A 22,582-nucleotide genomic window follows, 5' to 3' on the forward strand; every position below is an offset into this window, starting at 1 on the left:
GATGGAGAGAGATAGAGTGCAGAGGGAGGATAGAGTGATAGAGGTAAGAGAGATAGGAGGAAGGGTGTTGAGATGGAGAGCCAGAGAGTAGGGAGGATGGAGAGAGAGGAGGGAGGATGGAGAGATAGAGATGGGAGATAGGATGGAAGATGGATAGAGGGGCAGAGGAGGGAGGTTGGCAAGATCGAGGGGGAGAGATAGGAGGGAGGATGGAGAGACAGCGAGAGAGGAGGGAAGAAGAGTGATATTCTACTCTTCAAACCGTGGCACATGTTTTCAATGACTGTTGTCAAAGCTATTATTAAGGCTTGATTAGAGGTAAGCATTAGCCTTACCCACAGGTTTTTGGTCAAGACTAGGGCTGTTGAATGCAAGAAGCCCCCCAAGTGACTAATTCTCTGGGCCAAAAAGAAGGGGCACTCTAATAACAGAGGGGGTAATGATTTGAGTGAGACTAAGCTGCACATCCGGCACACACACATATTTCTCTGTATCCCCAGATTCGGCCCCATGGCTTCCAAAGTAGGTAAGGTGTTGAGGCGACATTTAAGGTAGGGATCACAATGTTTTTTGGAGGGGAACTTCAAAGTAGGATCTCAACTTGCATGAAGGTGTAAACAAATGGTGTTTATCTTTGAACAATACCAATATGTTTAGGTCATTGTGGTCATTGATTCTGTCCCAAACAATGATGTTCCTCTTTTTTACATAGTCGCTGTCTGAGGAAACAAGTGAGATCATGCTGGCAAAGTTCATGCATCCATTGTGAAACCTAAGCAAGAATGAAGAGTGGGCCAATCTGCCCCTTAGAAGATCTTTCATATAAGAGTAAAGGGAATTTCCATCAGCCGCCATCATTTTTGAGTGCAAAAACAAGCATCTTTTTATGCATTGGGCCCACCAAGAGCTGAGGCCTAGTTCCAACCTAATGGCACTTATGTGTGTAGACTTTGGGAGGGCTAAAACGGTCTTCCAAACCTTCACTTCCAGTCTGTCCAAGAAGGTTCTGTCGAGGAAAGGCATAAATTCACAACTGCACAATGTGGTAGTGATGATTTTTAGTTTATACAATTCAATCAGCGGCAGTAAGGAGAAAGCACAAGGTTTACTCCGGAGGGCCTTCATAAGAGTGATACCGGATCCAGGTTTAGTCGTCATTCTATCTTTGCAGCTGGAATTATTTTCTTAACAAGATCACGTACCCTAGATAGATTACAGTGGGATCTTGGTTAGGTTCCAGGAACAAAATTTGGGCTTAAGCTTTGTTGCATATGCCAGGACAAAAGACTACCTGGGGTTAATTTTTAGATGGTTCCTCTCCATGGAACCATATACCCCGTCCAAAAGTCTTTGTAGGCCAGCGGGAGTATAATCTATTAATAGAGATCATTCGCAAAAGCGATAACATTTACCCTTAGCTCAACACATTTGGGCGTGTACCCTTACTCCTTCCCTATGTCCGCCAGGAAGAGATTTAAAAGAATGGGGCCGAGCACGACACCTTGGCAGATCCCTCTGGTAACATCGATGGGACTAGATAGATCTCCCTGGGTGTTTAGTCTTACACCTACTGAGTTGTTACTATAGAGTAACTGTATCATTTGCAGAAGTCCTTGACAAACACCTCACTTCTCCAGCTTCTCCCAAAGAATGGCTACATCAATGTTATCGAAGGTTGGGGTTAGATCTAATATTTCGACATATAGGGATTTGCCAAATATTCCGCCAAAGTCCAATGTGCAGGCGGACAGTGCAAGGGCACTTATCGTTGTCCCCAGCCCTTTCCTGAACCCTGTTTGCAAGGGGCTTAGCAGATTCTTCTTTCAACCCACTTTATAAGATCTTTCAAGATTAATTTAGCAAATACCTTTGCAGAGGAATCAATTAGGGCTATTGGATTGTAATTGGCTGGGTCTGATCTCGTCCAAGATTTGAAAATTGGGATAATAGCTTTGTTCCATGAGGCAGGACAATTTGCGCCAGCCACAATGTGGGAAAACAGTGTAAACAGGATGTCAACCCACAAAGGGGCGTTGTCTTTCAAGAATTGGTTCGAGACCCCATCAGGACCACAGGCTCTTGACTTGTTTAACTTTTTAATCACCATGATTATATCTTCTCTATTGAAGTTAAAGGCCCAGGGAACACATTCTAAGGTTTTAGCGCTCACCCAAACTTTCTCCCCTATTCCAGGATTGAGTTTTTTAAAGAGCTACTCCGACTTCTATCTGACACACAACATACCTGGAGAGCTGCTTGCTTAGAAGCAGTGCCATTATGGAATCTCCATATTGCACTAACGTCTTTGTCATCAAGTTTATAAAATAGTTTCTGATTTTCGTCAATGTACAGCTGGAATTTATAGTTGCTCAGCCATTTGGAATAGGCCGATCTGATCATTTATTCCCCTTGTCGAGGCCGTCCGATGAAATATCAGAGCGGGATAACATTTTTAGCGCCCTTCTGTTGGCCCTTTTCTTCTCATTAACAACGTGGGACAGGACATTAATGTCCCATCCTGTCGTGTCTAGGTTATCAATCAAGTGATTAAAGACGATAGGTCAGGTAGTGGTATCTTTTACGCTTCAGATAGTCCGGCCCACCAATCTTTTCATCTGCTGTTGTCGCTGGCCACATTTCTACATATCTTAATCTTAGGCCTAGCTCCGGTTAGTCAAATTGACGGGCCCTATCCTGTTCACTGAAGAGAGATACCCAATGATATGGTTAGTGAAATCACTGAGTGATCACTGCAAGGGGTATTAATTATCTCAAAGGAATAAATACTATTGTGATCTATATTAGACAGGAATAGGTAATCAATAATCGTATCAGCCCCAATGTAATGCCAAGTAGGTGTTTTTGCCCAGCAAACATAAAAAAATAATGTGGAAAGCTGGTACAATCCAGGAGTTCAATTCAGCCTCAAGATCAGCATCTTTGACATTGACTTCACAATAGCAGTTGAAATCGCCCCCTACCAGAACTGGCGCCAGAGAATACATTTCCCACCTTTTTATGAGTAGATTGTCTAGCTCCTCCAATACCCCCTCGTTTGGAGAACAAATGCAGTTAAAGTAGATGTTGACGATCAACAAATGCATTTTAGTTGGACTAGATTTATCAATTTGTTCTGTTGCCAATAAAGCCTCTCATTTACAATACCAGTTCTTGATCGAGCGACCACAACCAACTCTAATTGCAGTCAGCAGCTCTCGTTTAGGCCGGCCTCTTTTCCCTTTCCGGGCTGATTTGTATTTAACCATTCGGCCGTCAATACACAGCATGTCGTGGAACATTGATATCAAAATTAACCCAAGAAAAAGAGTGATGGGAATGTAAAAAAGAGTTATGTCCACGAATGTTCCAGCATAAGATTGAAGCCCTGGAATCCGGGTTTGACAGCTCAGATGGGTGGCATGGTGTCTGCGAGCCATCCCCAACCAGCGTCAGGCCAGGGTCTAGGTGGGCGCCACCGACAATCATATTGAAAGTGACATGTTATCGACAGATTGTGTTAGCGGGCGCCCTCCAGGATAGCCACGCTGTTATTATTGTAGCAATCAAATCCATTAAGCAAAAAGATTTCTTGATGTCGGAATACCCAAGTTTGTATAAACTTCGAATGGAAGTAGGCCGCACATCTACCCAGTTGACTTCTGTCAAAAAGATAAATACATTTAATATCTGATGATATCGAGGACAGTTCCGGAATAGAAGAGAGGAGGGACAGCAGCCTCTTTCTATTTAATGGAATGGACAGGTTATCTTTAAGAACTGAATCAAAGTACAGCAGTGTCAGGGGCCTGGCCAAAAAATCTACTCTAACTGGATCAGTTTCCCTAGTTTCCAAGTTATCGTACCGCCCTTGTGTGGAATCCCAGTGAGTTGTGGATTGACCAATTCTGAATATTGCAAAGAAGGATCATCCTTGAAAGAGGATGCCACGGTGTTCGGATGAGATGTCGGTTTATAAGCCTCTGAAGTTCTTGCGGGTTCCTCTTTGTCAATGCAGTTAGCAATAGGACGAAGGATCGAATGAGTACGTCCACCTGGATTTGATGAGGATTTCAAGGCACCCCCGATAGGCATAGTGGTCTCTTGCCTTGGCTCTAATTGAGGAGCGTTTCCGCCAGTTCCCTTCCATTTCTTCCTCGGTCCTGGCTGCCAGACTGTGCCTTCATGTATTGCAGATGGTCGATTTTCCACTTTGTTGATAGGAATTGATTTGGTCACCGGTGTAGTTTTTCCAGACTCCCAAACGGAGGATTTAGGACCTGACTGAGTACTGCTTTGTGAGAAGTGAAGCGCTGTCCGTTTCTGGGAATTGCCATATCCAGAATGGAAACTTGCTACCCGGAAAACGGTTCTCAGGAATTTCATCGACCCTTGGTTCCCATGGCGGGTGGACCCCTTGATGTTTTTAGTTTTTTCTTGTAACTCAAAAGCTGATGTTTCACTGAGGTGGTTGGTTCACAATCCATGATGATAATGGAGGGTTTGTCGACAGGATGGGGTAATTTATAGCTCCTTCAAGAGGAATTGGGCGCTCGGATTGGCACATGGGCTACCTCCTTAGCAGCGAGGCCCAAGGACCAGTTATTCGGGGATTTGAAGGCCTGTATTCCTGAAGCCAATAGAAGAGTACAAATTTCATTTAGGGAGCCTGAGTTTGCCCTAACCTCGTGCACACCTCGTGCAGCACAGTATCGAATAAATTAATAAAATATTGGAGCACAATGTTTAGGGCAGATAAAGATGTAAAACTCATATTAGTGGATTCAGTAGGTCTAGAATCGACGCCCTGGAACGGAAGGGAGCTATGATCAACCCTGCTCAAATCCTCTAGCTCACCCCTACTCAAGTCATCCAACTCGTCGTGTTGCTCTGAAGTAATCGCGACTTGGGTCACATAAGGATTTGGTGGGTTAAATAAGCCGGTTGACATACTTAGTCTTTCTTCCAGAATCTCACAGGCACCCATACTTAGTCTTTCTTCCGGAGTCTCTGTCTCAAGGCTAAAACCAAAAGCCGTATGAGGCATGCTCAGCCAATGCTCAATGTCTGCTAAGAGCAGCCCAGAGATTTCATAGGATGTCCCCTCCATGGAAGGCTCTTCTTTCGTGGCCAAGTCTAAGACCGTATAGGGAGTTTGAATCACTTCACTGTATGGTTTATTACTTTTTGAGGGGGAAAAGCTGGATATTTTCCTTTATCAGGTATTTGTTGAGTGGAAATCAACAATGTTGTGAATGGAGGGAGGCTGGGGGAGGATTATAGCAACACCCCCACTCCGTAAGTGGTAGCGTTTCTTAGAGCCCTTCATTGATGGTGGGCCAACAATTATAGCAGGGCACAATTAGGATTAGGGTGGGTGGAGAAGCAGCTCAGCTCACCCATCTTACATTCCACTTGCCTACTGCTTCTTGGGCAGAGCAGCACGTGAGGCCCCAAGGATGCTAAGCGGCGGATGAGAGAAGTCATCCCACTGTGTTTCAGTTTGTACGTAACAGGACCTAGAGGTGGCACAAAGAGATGAATCCCCACCTAAAATTTAGAATGAAAAAATAAAGAAAATAAGCGAGACACCCCTCAAGTAACTATTACAATAGTAGTGGTCCACGCACTCTCTAACTGGTTATAGCTTACCCTCAGCAAAGGACTGCTTCTGGGGCCAATGAACAGGCTCCAACTTTTCCAGTGAGCCCAAGTGGTGCTAGTAAAGCAACCCTGTTCATGTATTGCTGGTGTCGCTGTGGGGTGGAGATTGCCCTGGCTGGCGCAGTGCGGATGCAGTTGCTCCTAAGACTGCTTTCCGCTCCGTGTTATCGGAGCGTAAGGTCTTACCTTGTATGAGCTACGGCTCTCCTTGTCCTGGTTTTGCTGGGGAAGCCACCAGTTAGGCACCGCCACTTCCGCCACGGCTCTAGGTCCCAGCACTGAGCAAGTTCTCAGCTCCCAGCTTAACGTAGCAGCCTGCAGTGGCAACCGCAGCGCGAGTCACTGCCCTCAGCGCCGTCACGAGAGGACTGTGGGAGGAATGTGGGAGGATGTCCGATGCAATTCGAGGAAAGGCACAGATAACGTGTCAAGCCGCACTGCCTCACTCCAATGCAATCTCACAGCAGCCGTTTACGGCACAATTAGCCTCAATTCATGTTCCGGCATGTACATTTTTCCAACGATAAAGCCAAGATCAGATTCATCCTGAAATGTCTTACTGGAAATGCCTTGGCTTGGGCTTCACCTTATGTGGCAGCCAGAAGTCCGATACTGGACTGTTTTGATGACTTTGAGAAAGCTTTTTTTAGAAACCTTAGAGTCCCCTAATCTAGCGGCGGCAGCGTAGAACCACCTGTTGGATATCAAGCAGGAAATGCAGGGCATCATTCTATATGTCAGCCGCTTTCGCCAACTAGCCACAGAAGCACACCGGCTTGAGACAACCCAAAAAACCCTATTCAAGAGGAGTTTACGCGATGAGTATTAAAGATGAACTGCTTCATGCTCCAGAACCCGATACATTGCAGGCTTTGATTGACCCGGTCATCAGGATCGATTACTGGCTGGCCAGCGAACAGAGTGACGATGTATCAAAGATCAACAACCCCAACCTCGCTTACCAGCCTCCACACCAATCCCCATGCTAGTTCCACTGTGCAGCTCAGAACCAGAGCCTATGCAATTAGAGGTGATACAGGGTCCATTGTCTGAAGTGATGCGCAAGAGGCACAGGACGAATAGACTGTGCTTGTATTGCAGCAATGCCAGTGACTTCCTCAGTGGGTGTCCTATTTGACCAGCCAAACAAGGGGGAAACAAGTGGGCTTGCTGAAAAGGAAAGTCACAACAAGCCCCAAAGCTATTTCTCAGTCCCTTCCTCCTATGCCTCCTATGCCTATCAAGCAGATGCGATCTCATCAACCGTTTGTGTTGGCAGTCAAGATCACATGGAAAAATGAAGAACAGATGTCTACCACACTTGTGGATTCAGTGGCCTCTGGTACTTATTGCAACATACATTTTTTTATTTTTTTTATTGTGTTTGATTTTAATCCATAAACATAATATAAACAAACCTTTACAATACAACATCTTTCATACCAACCAGGACAATGCAAACTAATTAAAAATAAAGTTCCCACAAGGCCCACAAGGCCCTCCCCTCATCCCTACTCTCTAAAACATCTTCAGCAATTCTACCTAACAATTTACAAATGCCTGGTAGCCCATGGATTTTCCACTTTCTGGGCACGAAAGCCCCCCCCGGACCCCCAATTATCTATCCCAAAAGTGACTTTCCTTTTACAGAAGATTTAGGGCTCTCAAAATCTCCACTACCACTGCTGTGAGTTGGACATTATACCCTGAGATCATTCTATACCACATGTTTTCAGAAGATACCCATTCCAACCTCTCTGCAAATCTTCCTAACTTTTTTTCCCTGAGGGCCCTTGTCCCTTCACAGTCTAGCAGCAAATACTTTAGTGACTGATTTGCGGTGGATCGCATTCATTACAGTATTTTACCGCTTTTACCCCTTGTTTTCTAATTGCCAAAATCTCTCCTGTGGGCAGTATATTAAGTTGCGCCCTTAAAAAGTAATTCCTAATTCTACTATCTGGGAACTTTACCAGGTATCGTGGAAGAAAGCCTAGTTTAGTGTCGACCACCAAAAAGCTGTTCCTAACTGTTGATGTCCTAACTTTAGCAGTGGTGTCTATCCAATCCATTAGTTCCATTTCCCGCTTTGCTTTTAAAGGATTAACTATTAAGACTGCTCTGTCTAGGCATATTTTGGCTAGCTCTTGTTCCATTCTACATTCCAAGTTCAGCAAAGCCCTCGATTTCAGGCCCCCAGGTGCGCCTTAATGTCCTCATACAGAGTCTGGTTTCGGGCTTATGATTTCTCTGAACAGTGACATCAGTTTCCATTTGGCCAAGCACCCTAGAGATTTCAAGCCTAATTCATACCTCAGGTGCCATCCTGGGGTGCTACTAGGCAGATTTAAAGCCCACTTCCATATTCTACCTTCCAGTTTTGCCCAGTCAAAATCCCAGATTAGCGGCTTGGCTTCCAGCCCATACAACAATGTTGGAACAATTTTCATCAAGTAATATTTTCTCATGGGGATAATTAAGAATCTACAGTATTTAGAATTGATCTTTTTCAAATGGGGAACAAAACGGAGACCCTTACTCATGTCTTGTTCCACTTTATAATTTGTTGGACAAGCATAAAGCTTGTACCCCAAGTATACCAGATCTTCCACTTGCGGGATTGTTTGGCCTTCAAGTACCCAGTGTTCAAACATTCTTTTCTTCAGAGGATGCCTGAACACCATTATCTTTGATTTACTTACAAATAATAACAACGCACCAGTGGTATACCGGCTCTTGACAGACCTCTGGTGGCTATGACTGAAGGCATTGATGGTCACCATCTGTCTTCCGGACTGATTACTCAAGCTGCTGTACCCTTACTGTTGAGTATAGAACATCACGTGAAGTCCATAGCATTTGATGTCATTAGTACCCCGCCATATCCGTTTGTTATTGGACTACCCTGGTTGATTTTTCACAACCCTCTCATCAACTGGGCTATGCAGACCTTGATATTTGGATTGGAGAAGTGCACTCAGACAGGTTGTTGATTCCAACATTTATTCCTTGTACCTTTTTCGACTGGAGCTGACCTTCCCACCCTACGTGCATACCTCTGCAGGACTGTCCCGCAGGAATATTTTTTATTTTTACCAGGACTTCTCCAGTCCTAAGGACATTCCCTTGCCACTGCAAAGGCTGTATGATTGTGAAATACGGCTCCAACCCGAGCGTTCATACCTCATGGACGGATTTGTTCCCTTACTTCTCATGAACGGGAGGTTAATTCAGGTTTATCTGCAGGACTGCCTGGATAAAGGATACATCGCACCATCTAGATCACCGGCTGGGGCTCCCTTATTTTATGTGTCCAAAAAAGAAGGTAACCTATGGTCGTGTGCAAACTACTACAAAGAAAGTAAGTTCCCTATTTAAGGAACTCCGGTCCCCTGCAGACTGTCTAAGGCTCAGAAGTAAGCCAAACTGTTTAGAAACAGGTATCCCAATTTGATGGGCACATGGTGTGTTCTTAATATTTGTTGTGACACTTTGTATGTTTGTCATATGGCCCAACGTGTTTCGAGAAATTCTCTTCATCAGGGGCGAAAATTCAAATAATTTCTACAAAAAAATTTAATAATGAGATTTCAGTATATAGATTGCGAAAATTTCAAAATTCCAGATTATTCATGCTTAATGGCATCATTAATCAATAGTTATCAACCTTCATTTCTAATCAGGAGTCAACTGTTAAATACTCATGTGCTAAAGACCTGACAACAAGCCCACAATGTATAGTCATCCATCCATTAAGTATCTGAAAAAACTAATTTCAAAGTTGTTGAAATGGGTGCCATTTTGGCTCTTTTATAGAAAACATAAATGCAATGTCGACATAATAGTTTCAACAATCCACATTGACCCTTGGATCTATTGATTTACAAAGTCCATTAGGTGATCATACCCATATCTGTTTCCCGGTCTTAAGTGGCTGTTGTGGAGATCCATAAAAGTTCAGAACAGTATAATTAATAATGCCACAATTTGTAGGATAGACATACGTGCTAAAATCAAATTTGCTAACCTCTAGTTGGGTCCAATGACCCAAGGTGGTCTGTTGATGTCCAAAAAACATTGCGGATTCAGTGTATCTAGAGTGAGAGTATACAGAGAATCTATTCAGTATTACTTTCTTAAAAAGAACAAGGATAGATGTGCTGCATTTCGAGAATACAACTTACCCTTTGGCTAAATATAGTGCAGGATATGCGCTAAAACCAATCAATGTCCATGTGTAGTTGCTGTCCACACTGTGTCTATGAGTAAAAAATATATACAAAATGTATTAGGCAAAGTGCCCTTACTGGGTAAAACACCCTGTTCCTCTTCGAGATCCTAGTTTGGCTAAGTAGTTTGATTAAGTACTTTCTAGGAGTTGTAACGCCTACAGAGATGTCTCCCAATACCGGTGCAGGATGCCGGTTTAAGATTCAAGATGGGTGCTTATTGTAGTGGTGTCTTCCAGTGACATCATCGCGTAATAACGTGCGTGACGTCATGGTTGTAAATAAACATAAACACTAAGGATTTTCGGGCGTTATGTCTACAGATTGTAATGGATATCAATGCGGTCTGTTCGATGATAGCGAGTTCGCTCTAATGCTCCAGATCTTTGGCTCTTGTGCTCCTTGGCCCGCCTTGCTGCCTGCCTGTTTTTCTGTTCTTGCCTGGGGTTGGTTGGTCCTTGGGCCCTGTGTCCCTGTTCTGGGTTCCCTTCGGGGGATGGGGGGTTCCCCTCAGTTAGGCTTCCCTTGGCCTCCCATCCTGGTTCTCTGCCCCTTGTTCTCTCAACTCTGGGTTCCTGTTCCTTGGTTCTCTTTTGTTAGGCGATCCTCTGCACACCGATCCACTGCACACCAGAATACTGCTCACATTTCCCCAACACCTCCCTCCAGGGTTCGAGGCTCATGTGATTCGGTTTACCCAAAGGACCGAAAGCTCCGTACCAGGTATGATTTACGGGCTCGATTGCAACCCTTCCTGCACTGGCAGTTGCCATGGAGAACATACAGCAGAAGAGGCGGCGTTACATCTCCACGCCGATCGGTCACTTGCTCACGTGATCCAGAGTGGCGTTCCTCACGTGACCTTGGTGGACGTCACATGACCCCGAAACACTCATAAGGCTTGAGACACGGAACACTCATTGCTTCTCAGCTGTCTTCAGACCCTGTTTGGCGTTACGTTTTGGTTTGCTTTCCTGGTTTACCTTGATCTTGGAACCCTCTCTTGGACTTCTTCGGATTACCCTTTGTACCTTTGCTTGGAACTGTTTACCTGATGCTGGATTTCAGACACGACCCTGACTTGCCTTCGGATCATCCCTTGGTACCTTGTTGAACTTTTTCGCCATTTCCCTTTTTTGGGATTCAAGTCACGCCTTCAGTCCTACAGGTGGTTTATCCTGCATCCACACTTGTCTGCGGTCCTCATGTTCTAGGGACCGCCTCATCTGAGTCTCGAACCTCCCTCCTAGGTTTCCTGGGTTTTCCAAACACCGGATAGGTAAGGCTATTCAGATTCTTTGGTTATTGTGATTATATACTGTAATTGCCTTGTACTTAACCTCGCTCTTTTTGACAGCAGCATTGGTGTTCCAGAGGTTCCGTGGATCCGGGAAGTAACATCTCCCACCTGTGGCCCCAAATGTCGCACAGCGGGTTTCCTTTAGTTCCCCTGTGCGTCACTTGAGGACGGAGGTTTCAACGGTCTACACGACACTCAAGTCAGAACATCTTTCTTGGTCCCATGTCATTACCTTGCCTCGAGTCTCCATTTGGGTACCTTGTCTCCAGAGACCAAATTCTGCCTACAGAGACCAGCACTTGCCTCCAGAAACAAGCACCCTGCCTTCAGAGTTCTGCGCACTACAGAGCTTATCTACTGGACATCAATTGGCCTTCCTTGCCAGTGCTTGCACCGTCCTGATGTCACGCTAATCAGGGAAGCGCTGTCTAGTGACATTGGGAGCCGGTCCACCCCCGACCTGTTAATCCATTAGGTGGGTGTTGGTTAGTTCGCTGCATCACCATTTCCTCGCTTCGGCATTCATTGACTGGCTACCCCTCTGCGTCCATCAGCAAGAAGTTCAGGTATGCAGCACTCACGTAACACTTCTTTTAACAGGAGGTTAATATGATAGACGTGAGTTTTAATCTTTCTATCAGGTTGTGAGATTCGATAGTTGGAGGGTCCCGTTTGCTCTATGATCTCATAAGGTCCATGCCACCTGGATAGTATTTTGTTTTCGGAGGAGGGAGGTAAAACCAACACCTTTTGGTCCTCTTCTCACTGCTTTCTTATCATAGTATTCTTTCTAGTGTTCTTGTGTTTGGCCATATTAGTTTGTACTATATCTTGCCAATTACTAACCAGTTTGAGATAAAGGTAGTGTAGCTTTCTCTCTCTCTTCCCAGGTTTCCTGTAACATATCCAGCACATCTCTTGGTTCTCTCCCATACAAGAGCTTGAATGGGGAGACTCCAATAGACGACTGAGGTGTTTTTCTGATGGCAAAAAGATCCTATGGTATCATAGCGATTCAATTAATCTGCTTCTACACATTTTTTAAAGATGTGTTTCAAAGTTTGATTGTATTTTTCCACCAAACCATCAGTCTGGAGATGGTAAATGGAGGTACGTAGAGTTTTAATCTGTTGGATCTCCTTAACTCCACCATAGGTTTACTCTTAAACACTGATCCATGATCTGTCAAAATTTCCTTTGGAAACCCAATTCTAGAGAAGAAGGGAAGTATGTGTTCCAAGATCTGTTGTGAAGTATTATTCCTTAAGGGAAAAGTCACAGGGTAACAGGTTGCATAATCTAGGATCACCAGTACATATCGATTCCCTAGTTTTGAGGTTTCTAGAGGACCCACTATATCCATCCCTATGTGAAAAAAAGGATATCTATAATTAGCAAAGTTTGTAAGTGAACTGGTGGAGGAATTTGAGTACTGGTTTACTGACATCAGGCACAAGTAACAATCAAATTATTTATATTGCATACATTCCTGGCCAATAACATCGGTTCACAATTTGTGCCAGAGTTTTTGCTTTTCCCAGATGTCCTCCAGGTAAATGAGAGTGAGCAATCTCTAGAACAATATTCTTATGGCTTTCAGGTACCATAATCTGTGACCTAGGCATACCCTCCAGTCCAACATCTCCCCTGTATAAAAGTCCAGAATTTAGAAAAGAAAATGGTGCACTCTTTTCCCTTCCTTCCTCTTCTGGCAATCTCTTTAGAAAGGGTTCTGCTAGCAGCAGGGGATCATTTCTTTGAGCAAAAGCTAAATCTGGAATAACCTCGCCTCTTCTTTGACAATGGGGATAGGTTTTATTACTGGATCAGGAGGAAGTGCTATATCTGCTTACCCAAACCCAGAGTCCCTCTCTCAGATTCATCATTGTTCTTCATTTCTTGAGGTTTTGGAAACAGAGCTTTCTCCAATATCCTGAGAGCTATTCTTTCCCCTGCTTTGATTTGATAGGATTTTTTCTCTTAATTAACATCAGTACTTTGATATCCCTCCCATAATTAGGGTCAATCACTCCAGCCAATATGTCTAAGCTATAGCGCCTGGCTAGGCCTAACTAATGAGTCTGATATAAGTGCCGGGGGAAGGGGGGACAGACAAGAACCAAGTCTGTGGATATCAATGTTCTTTCTCCTGGTTGCAGTAATTCGCCTCTACTACTATATATCAAATCCTATAGACTGTTCAGTAACAAAGGTGGGATCTGAGGCTCTTTTACTAGGTTTTTAAAATGTAAGTGTTCCACAATTTGTATAAATTGAGCCGGATCCCACTACTGAAACCATACATGATGGGTCAGACATGCGAGACGGACACAAAGGTATAGTTTTCTCAAGGTTTGCCATTCGTTAAATAAAAAGGGGTGAGATAAACGCCTACCTTTCCTTAACCTAACAAGGATGTCACTGCCTAGCAAACTAAAACTAAAGAAAAATGACCTATTGTGCAAAAAGTCTCTGTCCCTCACACACATACATTCAACAAAATTATGCAAGGAATACGTGGCTGTCTTCAGTTCAACAGAATAATATAACAGTTCAAACATATTGGTTTTAGAAAGTACTCCTTGTGGCCAGGGTTGGGCTCCCTTCCCCTGGATCATTTCAGGAATACTCTTGGTACAGTTCTGATTCAACAAAGTCTTTTCCGTCCAGTGCGTTCTTCCACTTGATAAAGAAAATGTCTCCTTCACGAATCCTTCTTCAAAAAATCAAAGCAGTTTATTTTTTATTTTATTGATATAGTTGTACAAAACAACTTTTCAATATATTTCATTACATATACTCAAACAGTTAAAATCATCTATATATACACATTTCCATAATCACAGCAACATTTATCATATCATCAATCAAAGCAGTTATGGTTTCCCACAGTATCCTTCTTGATAAGCCAACTCCTACAACTACATTAGATCTTAGTGTCATGCACCGGTCCTGGAGTTTGTGGCAACGGTGGAAATATCTGTAACAGCACTTCAGGTCTTAAGTCCTCCTTAACAATCTACTCTTCCGCCAAGATGGCCACTTGGTTATATAGGTGGGCGGGGACATCTATTCCTTGCGCTGTAGCCGTCTTTCAGGGAATATGCCTGCTTGTCATCTGTTTTGGTGTTCCAGCCTTCTCACTTCTGCAATTACTCTCCGTAGTTTTTTGCCTGTTCTTACCGTCTCATCTTTGACTGCCTTTTCTTTTCTTCCTTTCATCCGCTTTGTTCTTGTTTATCTCTCGCCCGTACTTGGTGCAGCAGACAGATCTCCCCTAACACCGTCACCCTTCTCCCCACGCTCTGTACGGCTTCACCCTTTTCTTTCGGTTCGCTCTGGACTGCTCGCTGTGTTTTACATTCGCGCACCTCTACTATCACCGTTTTGGTTCACTCTGGACTGCCCGCTGTATCTTGTCTTCGCACTCCTCGCGCATTCCTGCAATAGGCTATACATATTCCGTGGGGCTGTTTAGTGTCTTTTGACCTGGATTTCGTTAGGGAATACTTTTTTCGGATCAAGAGCATACACCCTATCCAGAGACTATTACCTGCTTTGCATCTATTGGATGATCTATCCTTCTGGGAAAGAGACTGCTGTGCATCAGTAATCCGTCTATTTTGGAAACCATCACCTTTGGGTTTTCCTCCAGAGACCCATTTCTCTTTACCATCCAGGGTTTTTTGTGCCTTCAAGGCTTTTTCCCTGCATTTGGGGCTTTGCTCCCCAGAGATTTTGATCTGGTCACGGTGGCCTCCGAGGGAGCTCGCCCCTACCTTCATCAGAAGAAGGAAAAGAAGTCTAAAGAACCTCAAAAGCCACGCAAGAAGGATTCCAAAGCCAGGGATAGTTCCATCGAAGAATCAGGTGGGGAGGAAATCTGGGAGGGATCCCCTAGGGCTTGACACTTAGTGGCAATCTTTGTTCCAAGATTCTCCACACCAGTGCCCCATGTGAGGAGGACTGAACAATGGCTGTCTCTTTTTATAGCCTCTTGACTCAGGGGCAATGTGGGTTCCAGGTTTCCCCATACTGGAAACTAAAAGGGAGAAGAATTGCATCCAAGTTGTTTCTTGACTGCTTCTTTACAGCCTCTTGGCTGTTGGCAATGTGGGCTGCAGGTTTCCCCCAATTGATATCCAATAGAAGGGGAGTTGTGCCCTTGTCGCCTCAGTAATTGATCAGTTCGGTTTTCCAAATTATTATTTGTTCTTAATTGTCCTATTTGGAGCGTCGCAGGGTCACCTTTAGCTTCAGGCCAACTCACTGGCGTTCTTTGGCATCTCTGCTTCCTTTCACGCTGTTGCAGTGGACCTCCTGTGTCCTGCCTGCTCTGCTTCCAGCTCTTGCGTACTTCCAGCGGACTGCACAGCTCTTCCCTGGACTTCTGACAGCTCTGTAAATTCTCTGTGACCTCTTGCACACTAAGGCGCAACACACTGGGATGGGAGCACGTCTCTCCCTCGTCTGGCCTTCTTTTCCTGATGCGACTTCCTTCTGCGTGCACTGTACAATGCCACATGCTTTCACAGCCCGCGTCAGCATCTGCTGGCGTTTGTCCTTCTGCTGCAACCACAGCACTCCAGACTGTCTCTGCTAATCCTCCAGTATCTCTCCTTCTGTTCTCCAGCTGCAACTCATACCTGAGTTTAAATGTCCCGCTCAGGAATCTAGTTCTACAACAACTGGACCGCACATTCTGGTCAATAGCACCTTTGATTTTTACTACCTCTACCTCTAGCTCTTCTTCCTCATCCCAATATCACAGGCATTATGGATGTTGAAGTCCATAATGGATTGCATAGCAGGTTCTATTTTACAATATGTCATCAATGTTTCAGGATGAATAGGGGAATCATGAGATAGAGGGGTCACCAATTCCCCCGATATGAGTCTCCTCCCATGTGATCCTCTCACATAATACCGCCCCAAGGTCAGGATAAGGTAGCGGCTGCCTTCCCCTGGTCCCATGAGAGGAGGCCCATACCAGGGTTTCAGTATTAATCTCACTAGATTCATCACATCTCCCTATCTCTACCACTCTCTCCTCACCACTCTACTACTCTCCCCTCTCCAGGACTCCTACTCTCCGCTCTCCACTACTATTTCTAGACTTCACTCCAACCACACCTCCCACAGTCACCCTCCTTACACTCATGCAGTCACCTTCCCATTCAGTCTCATTCACGCCTACGCTCCCTCTTGTAGTCTCACTCACTCACCTTTCAAACACACACTTACATCCAAACTGTACTTTATCTTACCAACCATTACAGTACATTGGACTCTTTTTTAGAAATCCTCCTTTATGCTCCCCCGTCCATTCTTCCTCCACTTGTTCTTTTGGTTCTCCCTCTCCTCCATTGACCTCACCAGAACAGCACACATTGCCCCGATTGCCATGTCCCGTTTTACCCTCCCTCTTCCCCTTCCATGGTTTCTCTCCCTCAGCTGATTTCCCCAGCCAACCACTGGCTTCCTTGTCCCCACGTCTGGGTTACAGTTATACAAGCACATATGTTAGGCTTTAAGCTGGCATTTGGAAATAGTGGCCTGCTCAAAGTATAATCAATTTCATAGTTTGTACTTCTGCATGCGCTTTATTATGGTGGCTTGTTGAAGGTACAGTCAATTACATAGTTCATATCTAAACTGAGTGTCTGGATTGCAGTTTCATATGCAGACCACACTGCCATCCTGCCGTTCCTCACCGGCCCTCTACCAGTTGGGGTGCTTGCTCTTTCCTCCACTGCTAAGCCTTCTGGGTAATATAGTCCTATGACATGAGAAAAAAAATAACCTCACCCTCGTACGCCGCTTTCCCCAGTTGAGAGGGGTCCCCATTCACTGTTGACCATGTCACAGTTGTCACATAACAGAGAGCAGGTTCTTGTTAAAGAATAGGGGTTTACTTGGTCTTCCATTTAGTTTTATGGCTTAACAAAACCGGAAAGAGGGTAGGTAAAATAATCTCTGTCCACCACAGCAAGCACATGAACCTGTAGTAGAATGTGTTTCCAATCACACAGAGGAGCTACAAATGGTCAAGTACCAAACCGGTAACATGATACATCCAGTTTTGTCCTTGATGAGAAAATGAAGCTAGAAGGATGAAGCCTTAAGATTCCCGTTTAATTTTACCTATAAAACATGCTGCTCAGAGTCTTCCGGCCACACCATCACTCTGGAAAGGTATCTCCATAGTATGGAGCAGAGAGTGAGACAGAATTTACTCCAAGAACTGCATACTACTTTCTTGTTTGAGGTTGTGGCCTACCTGCACTTTGGAAAATTTTCAGCACAGTGTTATCTGGAACCGTGCATTGCATTCATTTTCTGAAGAGTATCAAGAACTAGTAAAACAACAAAACCTAATGTATTAGTTACTCAAAGAAAGTATGAGAGCTACAAATAAGCTGTCACAGGTTTAGGTTTCTGCACCAAAATAAAAATGCGAACCCAAGTGAATTAATGAACAGAAACTTAAAAAATGTCAGGATATTAGGTGGTGGACCTTCCTGACATCAAACTACAAAGTGAGTTCCGAAAGTATCCAACATGTCTGTCATTGCTTGATAACAGATACAACCTGCTCATCTGCATCAGGGACTGCATTAAGCTTCACCTGCCAGCTTCATGAGAAAACATACAAAATATCCACATTAAGTTCCTATTTCTAAGAACTGTGAAAGAATTGAGGGTGAAGGAAGAAAGAAGCTTCTGGTCTGGGACTGTCAATACAGAGACAACATGGAGGGACTATGTAGGTGGGGACAGGAACAAGTTTTGATAGAAACTCCTAGGTGTATTATGGATAATTTAGGTAGATGATCCTAATTCTTTCTATTATAAGGAATTAGAAATACATCAGGTTTGAGAAAAAAAACGTACAAATTGACAGAAAAATATGCTTACTAATACAACCGTTAATGATTTAATCAATACAGTTATGCGTTATCTGCAGTGAGGTGGACGATTCACATGGATCACTTGCCAACCTTTGCAAAAGCCTTGGTGCAGGGAGACCTCTATAGTGTTACCAGAGCTGTATGAAAGGACATTTATATGCATGTATAGCTCCATGCTGTAAACTCACCTTTGGGTCTGTTCTTGCTTTTGCTCAGAAAAGAGTTATGTTCATCTATAGGATGTGGATCTTCTACTTCTTCTTTAATGGTGAATGAAATAACTTCATAATCTATTAGAAAATACAATTCAACGATAAAGCAATCCACTGAAGAATGTTGAACGTTTTTGCAACCATAATTTCACCCCTTTAAAATCCATTTTAAAAATATGACGATTGTGATGGGAAATGTTCAATTTATGCAAAGCAATCAAATATCATTTTAGAAGCTTACAGATCCATGGAAAGAATTACTATAAATGAAAAATACCATGGACGACTCCATGATTAATACTGGCGAGCACAGCAGCGCTGCAATGAATTAGGAAGCAATGCCCCTTTTGACTCTCTCGATTTGGGACAGAAGGTTCTAAAAATACAATACAGAAGATCACTATCGAAGGATATAAAACCATACATTGTGTGACTTATCTGCATTGAATTTTCAACAGACATCAAAATAATAGGACAGCAATAATAGGCCATTGGGCATGCACAACTCAAGGATATACGTGTTACTACCAGTAGATAAATGTCTAAGCATTTCATTAGACTTAGTTCATACCAGACCAGCACAGCTCTACTTTTTCAGTATTCAGAGACAACATCAAGATTTTAAAGCCTGTGGCAAAAGATAGTGCCAGCTGCTTTCCCGACCACCCTTGTACAGGGGCAGAGGTAAAAATGGAGGATGAGGCAAGAGTAAGGAGGATACAAGGACAGAGGGAGCTCCTGCAAAAAATGCAAAAGTTGTAATGCTGCTGGTGGCCTTAATTGCTACTGACGTAAAAAAGCTAGCCTCATGACAAAGACCTGTTTTTTTCCAGTGGAAGTATTTTGAGTTACCATTAACAATATTTTTTTTAAGACAGCCCTGGATCCCAATCATCCTTCCCCTAGAAAGGATGGACTGTCAAAGGTTTCCCCCCGGCTCAACTGAGTTCTCTTCTTGTGGCGTTCCGCGGAGGACTCCTTCTCCCGGCTGGACCGGCACTTGTATAAGTGCGCGCGAGTCGAGTCTGACTCCAGTGCGAGCGTTCAAAGTTCCAGGAAGTCGCGTATTCCAGGACGTCCAGGAAGAGGATCGAAGAAAGGTAAGAGATACTGGAACAGGGGAAAAGGGAAGAAGAATAAGGGAGTTGGCCAGGAACTTGGAAGGGTAACGCCGAGCAGCACACACACGTCGAGACACTACCTAGAGATAGCGTTGAGACGCGCGGAGGCGTGGCCCATTTATAGAACGTGCCGTGTCCGACGTACAGGCTAGTACGGAACACGGCACTGGGCACGGCCATGTTAGAAGTATCAAGGAGCACACTCTCCGTCTGGACCAGGAAGACCAGAAGGGGCTATGTCCATGGTTCATGACAGCATGCCTCCTCCGAAACCCCGTCCCGCCAGGCTTGCCAGGGTGTATGAGATGGAATCTTCTCAGCAATCGAGGGGTGTTTAGGTTGGATAGTGGTTCCCATGTTCTCTCGCTAGGAGGATAGCCTTTCCACTCGACCAGGTATTGAAGCCGACCCCGCTTGTACCTGGAGTCAGATATTCTGGATACTTCATATTCCAGCTGATTGTCCACAATCACAGGACTGGGTCTGCCGGTTTTCCGGGTGGAGTGGATGTAGGGTTTGAGTAGAGAAGTTTGAAAAACTGGATGTATTCTCTTCCAGGAGTCTGGTAGCTTGAGCCGATAAGAAACAGGGTTGATGATTTCTTTTATGGAAAATGGACCATAATATCGGGGGGCTAACTTGTTAGGGCGTAGATGTCGTGGTAATAGTTTCGAGGACAACCAGACCTGGTCACCAATAGAATAGGAGGGTGCTGGTCTTCTTTTGGAATCAGCATATCGCTTAGTGCGAATCTGGGCCTTTCCCAATTGTTCCTTGGCTTCCTTGTGGATGTTGAGGAGAGTTTCAATCCAGGAATCAAGTGAAGGTACTGGAGTTGGATGTGGTAGAACTGAAGGTAACACGGAGGGATGAAAACCTTGACTGCAATAGAAGGGGCTAACGTTAATCGCTGAGTGATCTGAATTGTTATAGGCAAATTCGGCCAAGGGTATAAGGAGGGACCAATCATCCTGTACCTTGGTTGCGAAACAACGAAGATATTGCTCCAGGGTTTGATTAACACGTTCTGTGGCCCCGTTGGTCTGTGGGTGATATCCAGATGAAAGAGCGCGTTGAATCCCTAGAACACGACAGAGATGTTTCCAGAATTGTGAAATATATTGCGGTCCTCGGTCCGATATGATCTTGGAAGGGAGTCCATGAAGACGGAAAATGTGTTCTAGGAAAATTCCTGCGAGCTCTGAAGAGGAAGGAAGTTTATAGAGAGGCGTGAAATGTGCCATATGAGTAAACAAGTCTATGGTTACCATGATGGTTGTGTAACCCCGGGAAGGTGGTAATTCCACGATGAAGCCTGTAGCTATACATACCCATGGTCTTGTTGGCAGTGTAGGTTGCAATAGAAGGCCCGCCGGTCTCTTATTGTCGTGCTTATTCTGACTGCAGACAGTACAGGTCTTGATGTACTCTTGTACCTTGCATTTCATTTCCGGCCACCAAAACTGTCTTTGTATAAAACGGAGCGTGTTGGTTACACCACGATGTCCAGAATGAAAAGTATCATGGCAGAGAGTTATTATTTTATGTTGAAGTTTCGGTGTGGGAATGACCAAGGCATTGTCCTTGAATAAGTATCCTTCCTTGATTCTTAAGTTCCAGGGATTCTTCCTAGAGACGTCCTTCCAGAGGTCAGAGGACTGGGTTTTGGCTCGAATCTCTTCCAATAGGTTGATTGCTTGAGCTATAAAGATTGTGTTGGGAAACATTGTAGGATAGGTCCTATCTTCAGTGGTTAAATAGTCAGGACGCCGGGACAAGGCGTCCGCAATCACGTTTTGTGATCCAGGAACATGAGTGATTTGGTATTTTGGTACTGGGCGAAGAAGTAGGCCCAACGCGCCTGACAACTGTTCCTGCACTCCATAGATTGGAGAATTTGTAGATTTCAGTGGTCCGTACGGACCTGGACTGGATATCTAGCACCTAGGAGTAAATGTCGCCATTCTGTGAAGGCTTGGCGGATTGCCAACAGCTCCTTTTCCAGAACGGAGTAATGGGTTTCGCTGGTTGTTAGGGTTCTAGAGAGGTAAGCCACTGGGTGGTCCATCTTGTCCTCAAGCACCTGTTTCAAGACTGCTCCTATGGCATGGTTGGAGGCATCCGTTTCCACTATGAAAGGGCGATCTAAGTCAGGCTGAGCCAGGACGGGGGCTTGCGTGAATCTTGTCTTCAAGCGTTGAAAAGCCTTCTCTTGCGAGGAAGACCAGATGAAGGGAACATCCTTCTTCAGCAGAGCAACGATCGGTTGGACGAGCTCAGAAAAGGTAGGAATGAACGTTCGATAAAAGTTAGCAAGTCCCAAGAAAGACTGAACCTGTTTCACTGATGTAGGAGCAGGCCAGGCCAGTATGGCCTTTACCTTTGAAGGGTCCATTCCAACTCCTTCTGGGCTGAGGATGAATCCAAGGTAATGAACTGAAGCCACGTGAAAAAGACATTTCTCAGGTTTGACCAAGAGCTTGTTTTCACGGAGCCGTTGTAGTACCACCATGACATGTTCTTCATGTTTCAAGGGATCCTTGGAATAAATCAAAATGTTGTCTAGATAGACAATGACAAAGAGAAAAAGCATGTCAGAAAACACCCTATCCATGAAACGTTGAAAAACTGCAGGGGCATTAGCTAATCCAAAGGGCATGACTAGATATTCAAAGTGACCAAAGGGCGTTCTAAAGGCGGTCTTCCATTCATCCCCTTCCCGGATACGGATTAAGTGATAGGCACCCCGGAGGTCCAACTTCGTGAATATTACGGCACCTCTGACAGCTTCCAGGATATCTGAAATCAGAGGCAGAGGGTACCGATCTTTGAGGGTGCATTGATTTAGACCACTGTAGTCGAGGCAGGGTCTGAGTTCCTTGGAATCCTTCTTAGGAACGAAGAACAATGAGGCACCCGCTGGAGATTTTGAGGGTCTTATGGTGCCATTTTCCAAATTGACGTCCAGGTATTCTCGGAGGGCCTTTTTCTCAGGTTCTGAAAGGATAAACATTCCTCCAAAGGGAATTACTGCCGAGGGATCTGTCTCAATGGCACAATCTTCGGGTCTGTGGGGGGGTAAAGCCTGGACTATGGCAGTCGAAAAGACAACAGTATATCGTTGGTAGACCTCCGGGACTTGTACAAT

The 22,582-nt window shown here is 44.5% G+C and overlaps 1 protein-coding gene across 1 annotated transcript in view; it reads right to left on the reverse strand.

Moving 5' to 3' along the window:
• Positions 1–22,582, reverse strand: part of LOC138448884 (zinc finger protein 567-like) — a 271,408-nt gene that overhangs the window by 34,615 nt on the left and 214,211 nt on the right. The window contains exon 4 of the mRNA XM_069604727.1: positions 18,290–18,391. Within this exon, the coding sequence (XP_069460828.1) occupies positions 18,290–18,391 (102 nt within the window). The remainder of the gene's footprint in view (positions 1–18,289; positions 18,392–22,582) is intronic.

The sequence above is a fragment of the Ambystoma mexicanum genome, chromosome 1p, assembly GCF_040938575.1.
Source record: "Ambystoma mexicanum isolate Mex_15411 chromosome 1p, UKY_AmexF1_1, whole genome shotgun sequence".
NCBI classification, from domain to species: Eukaryota; Metazoa; Chordata; class Amphibia; order Caudata; family Ambystomatidae; genus Ambystoma; species Ambystoma mexicanum.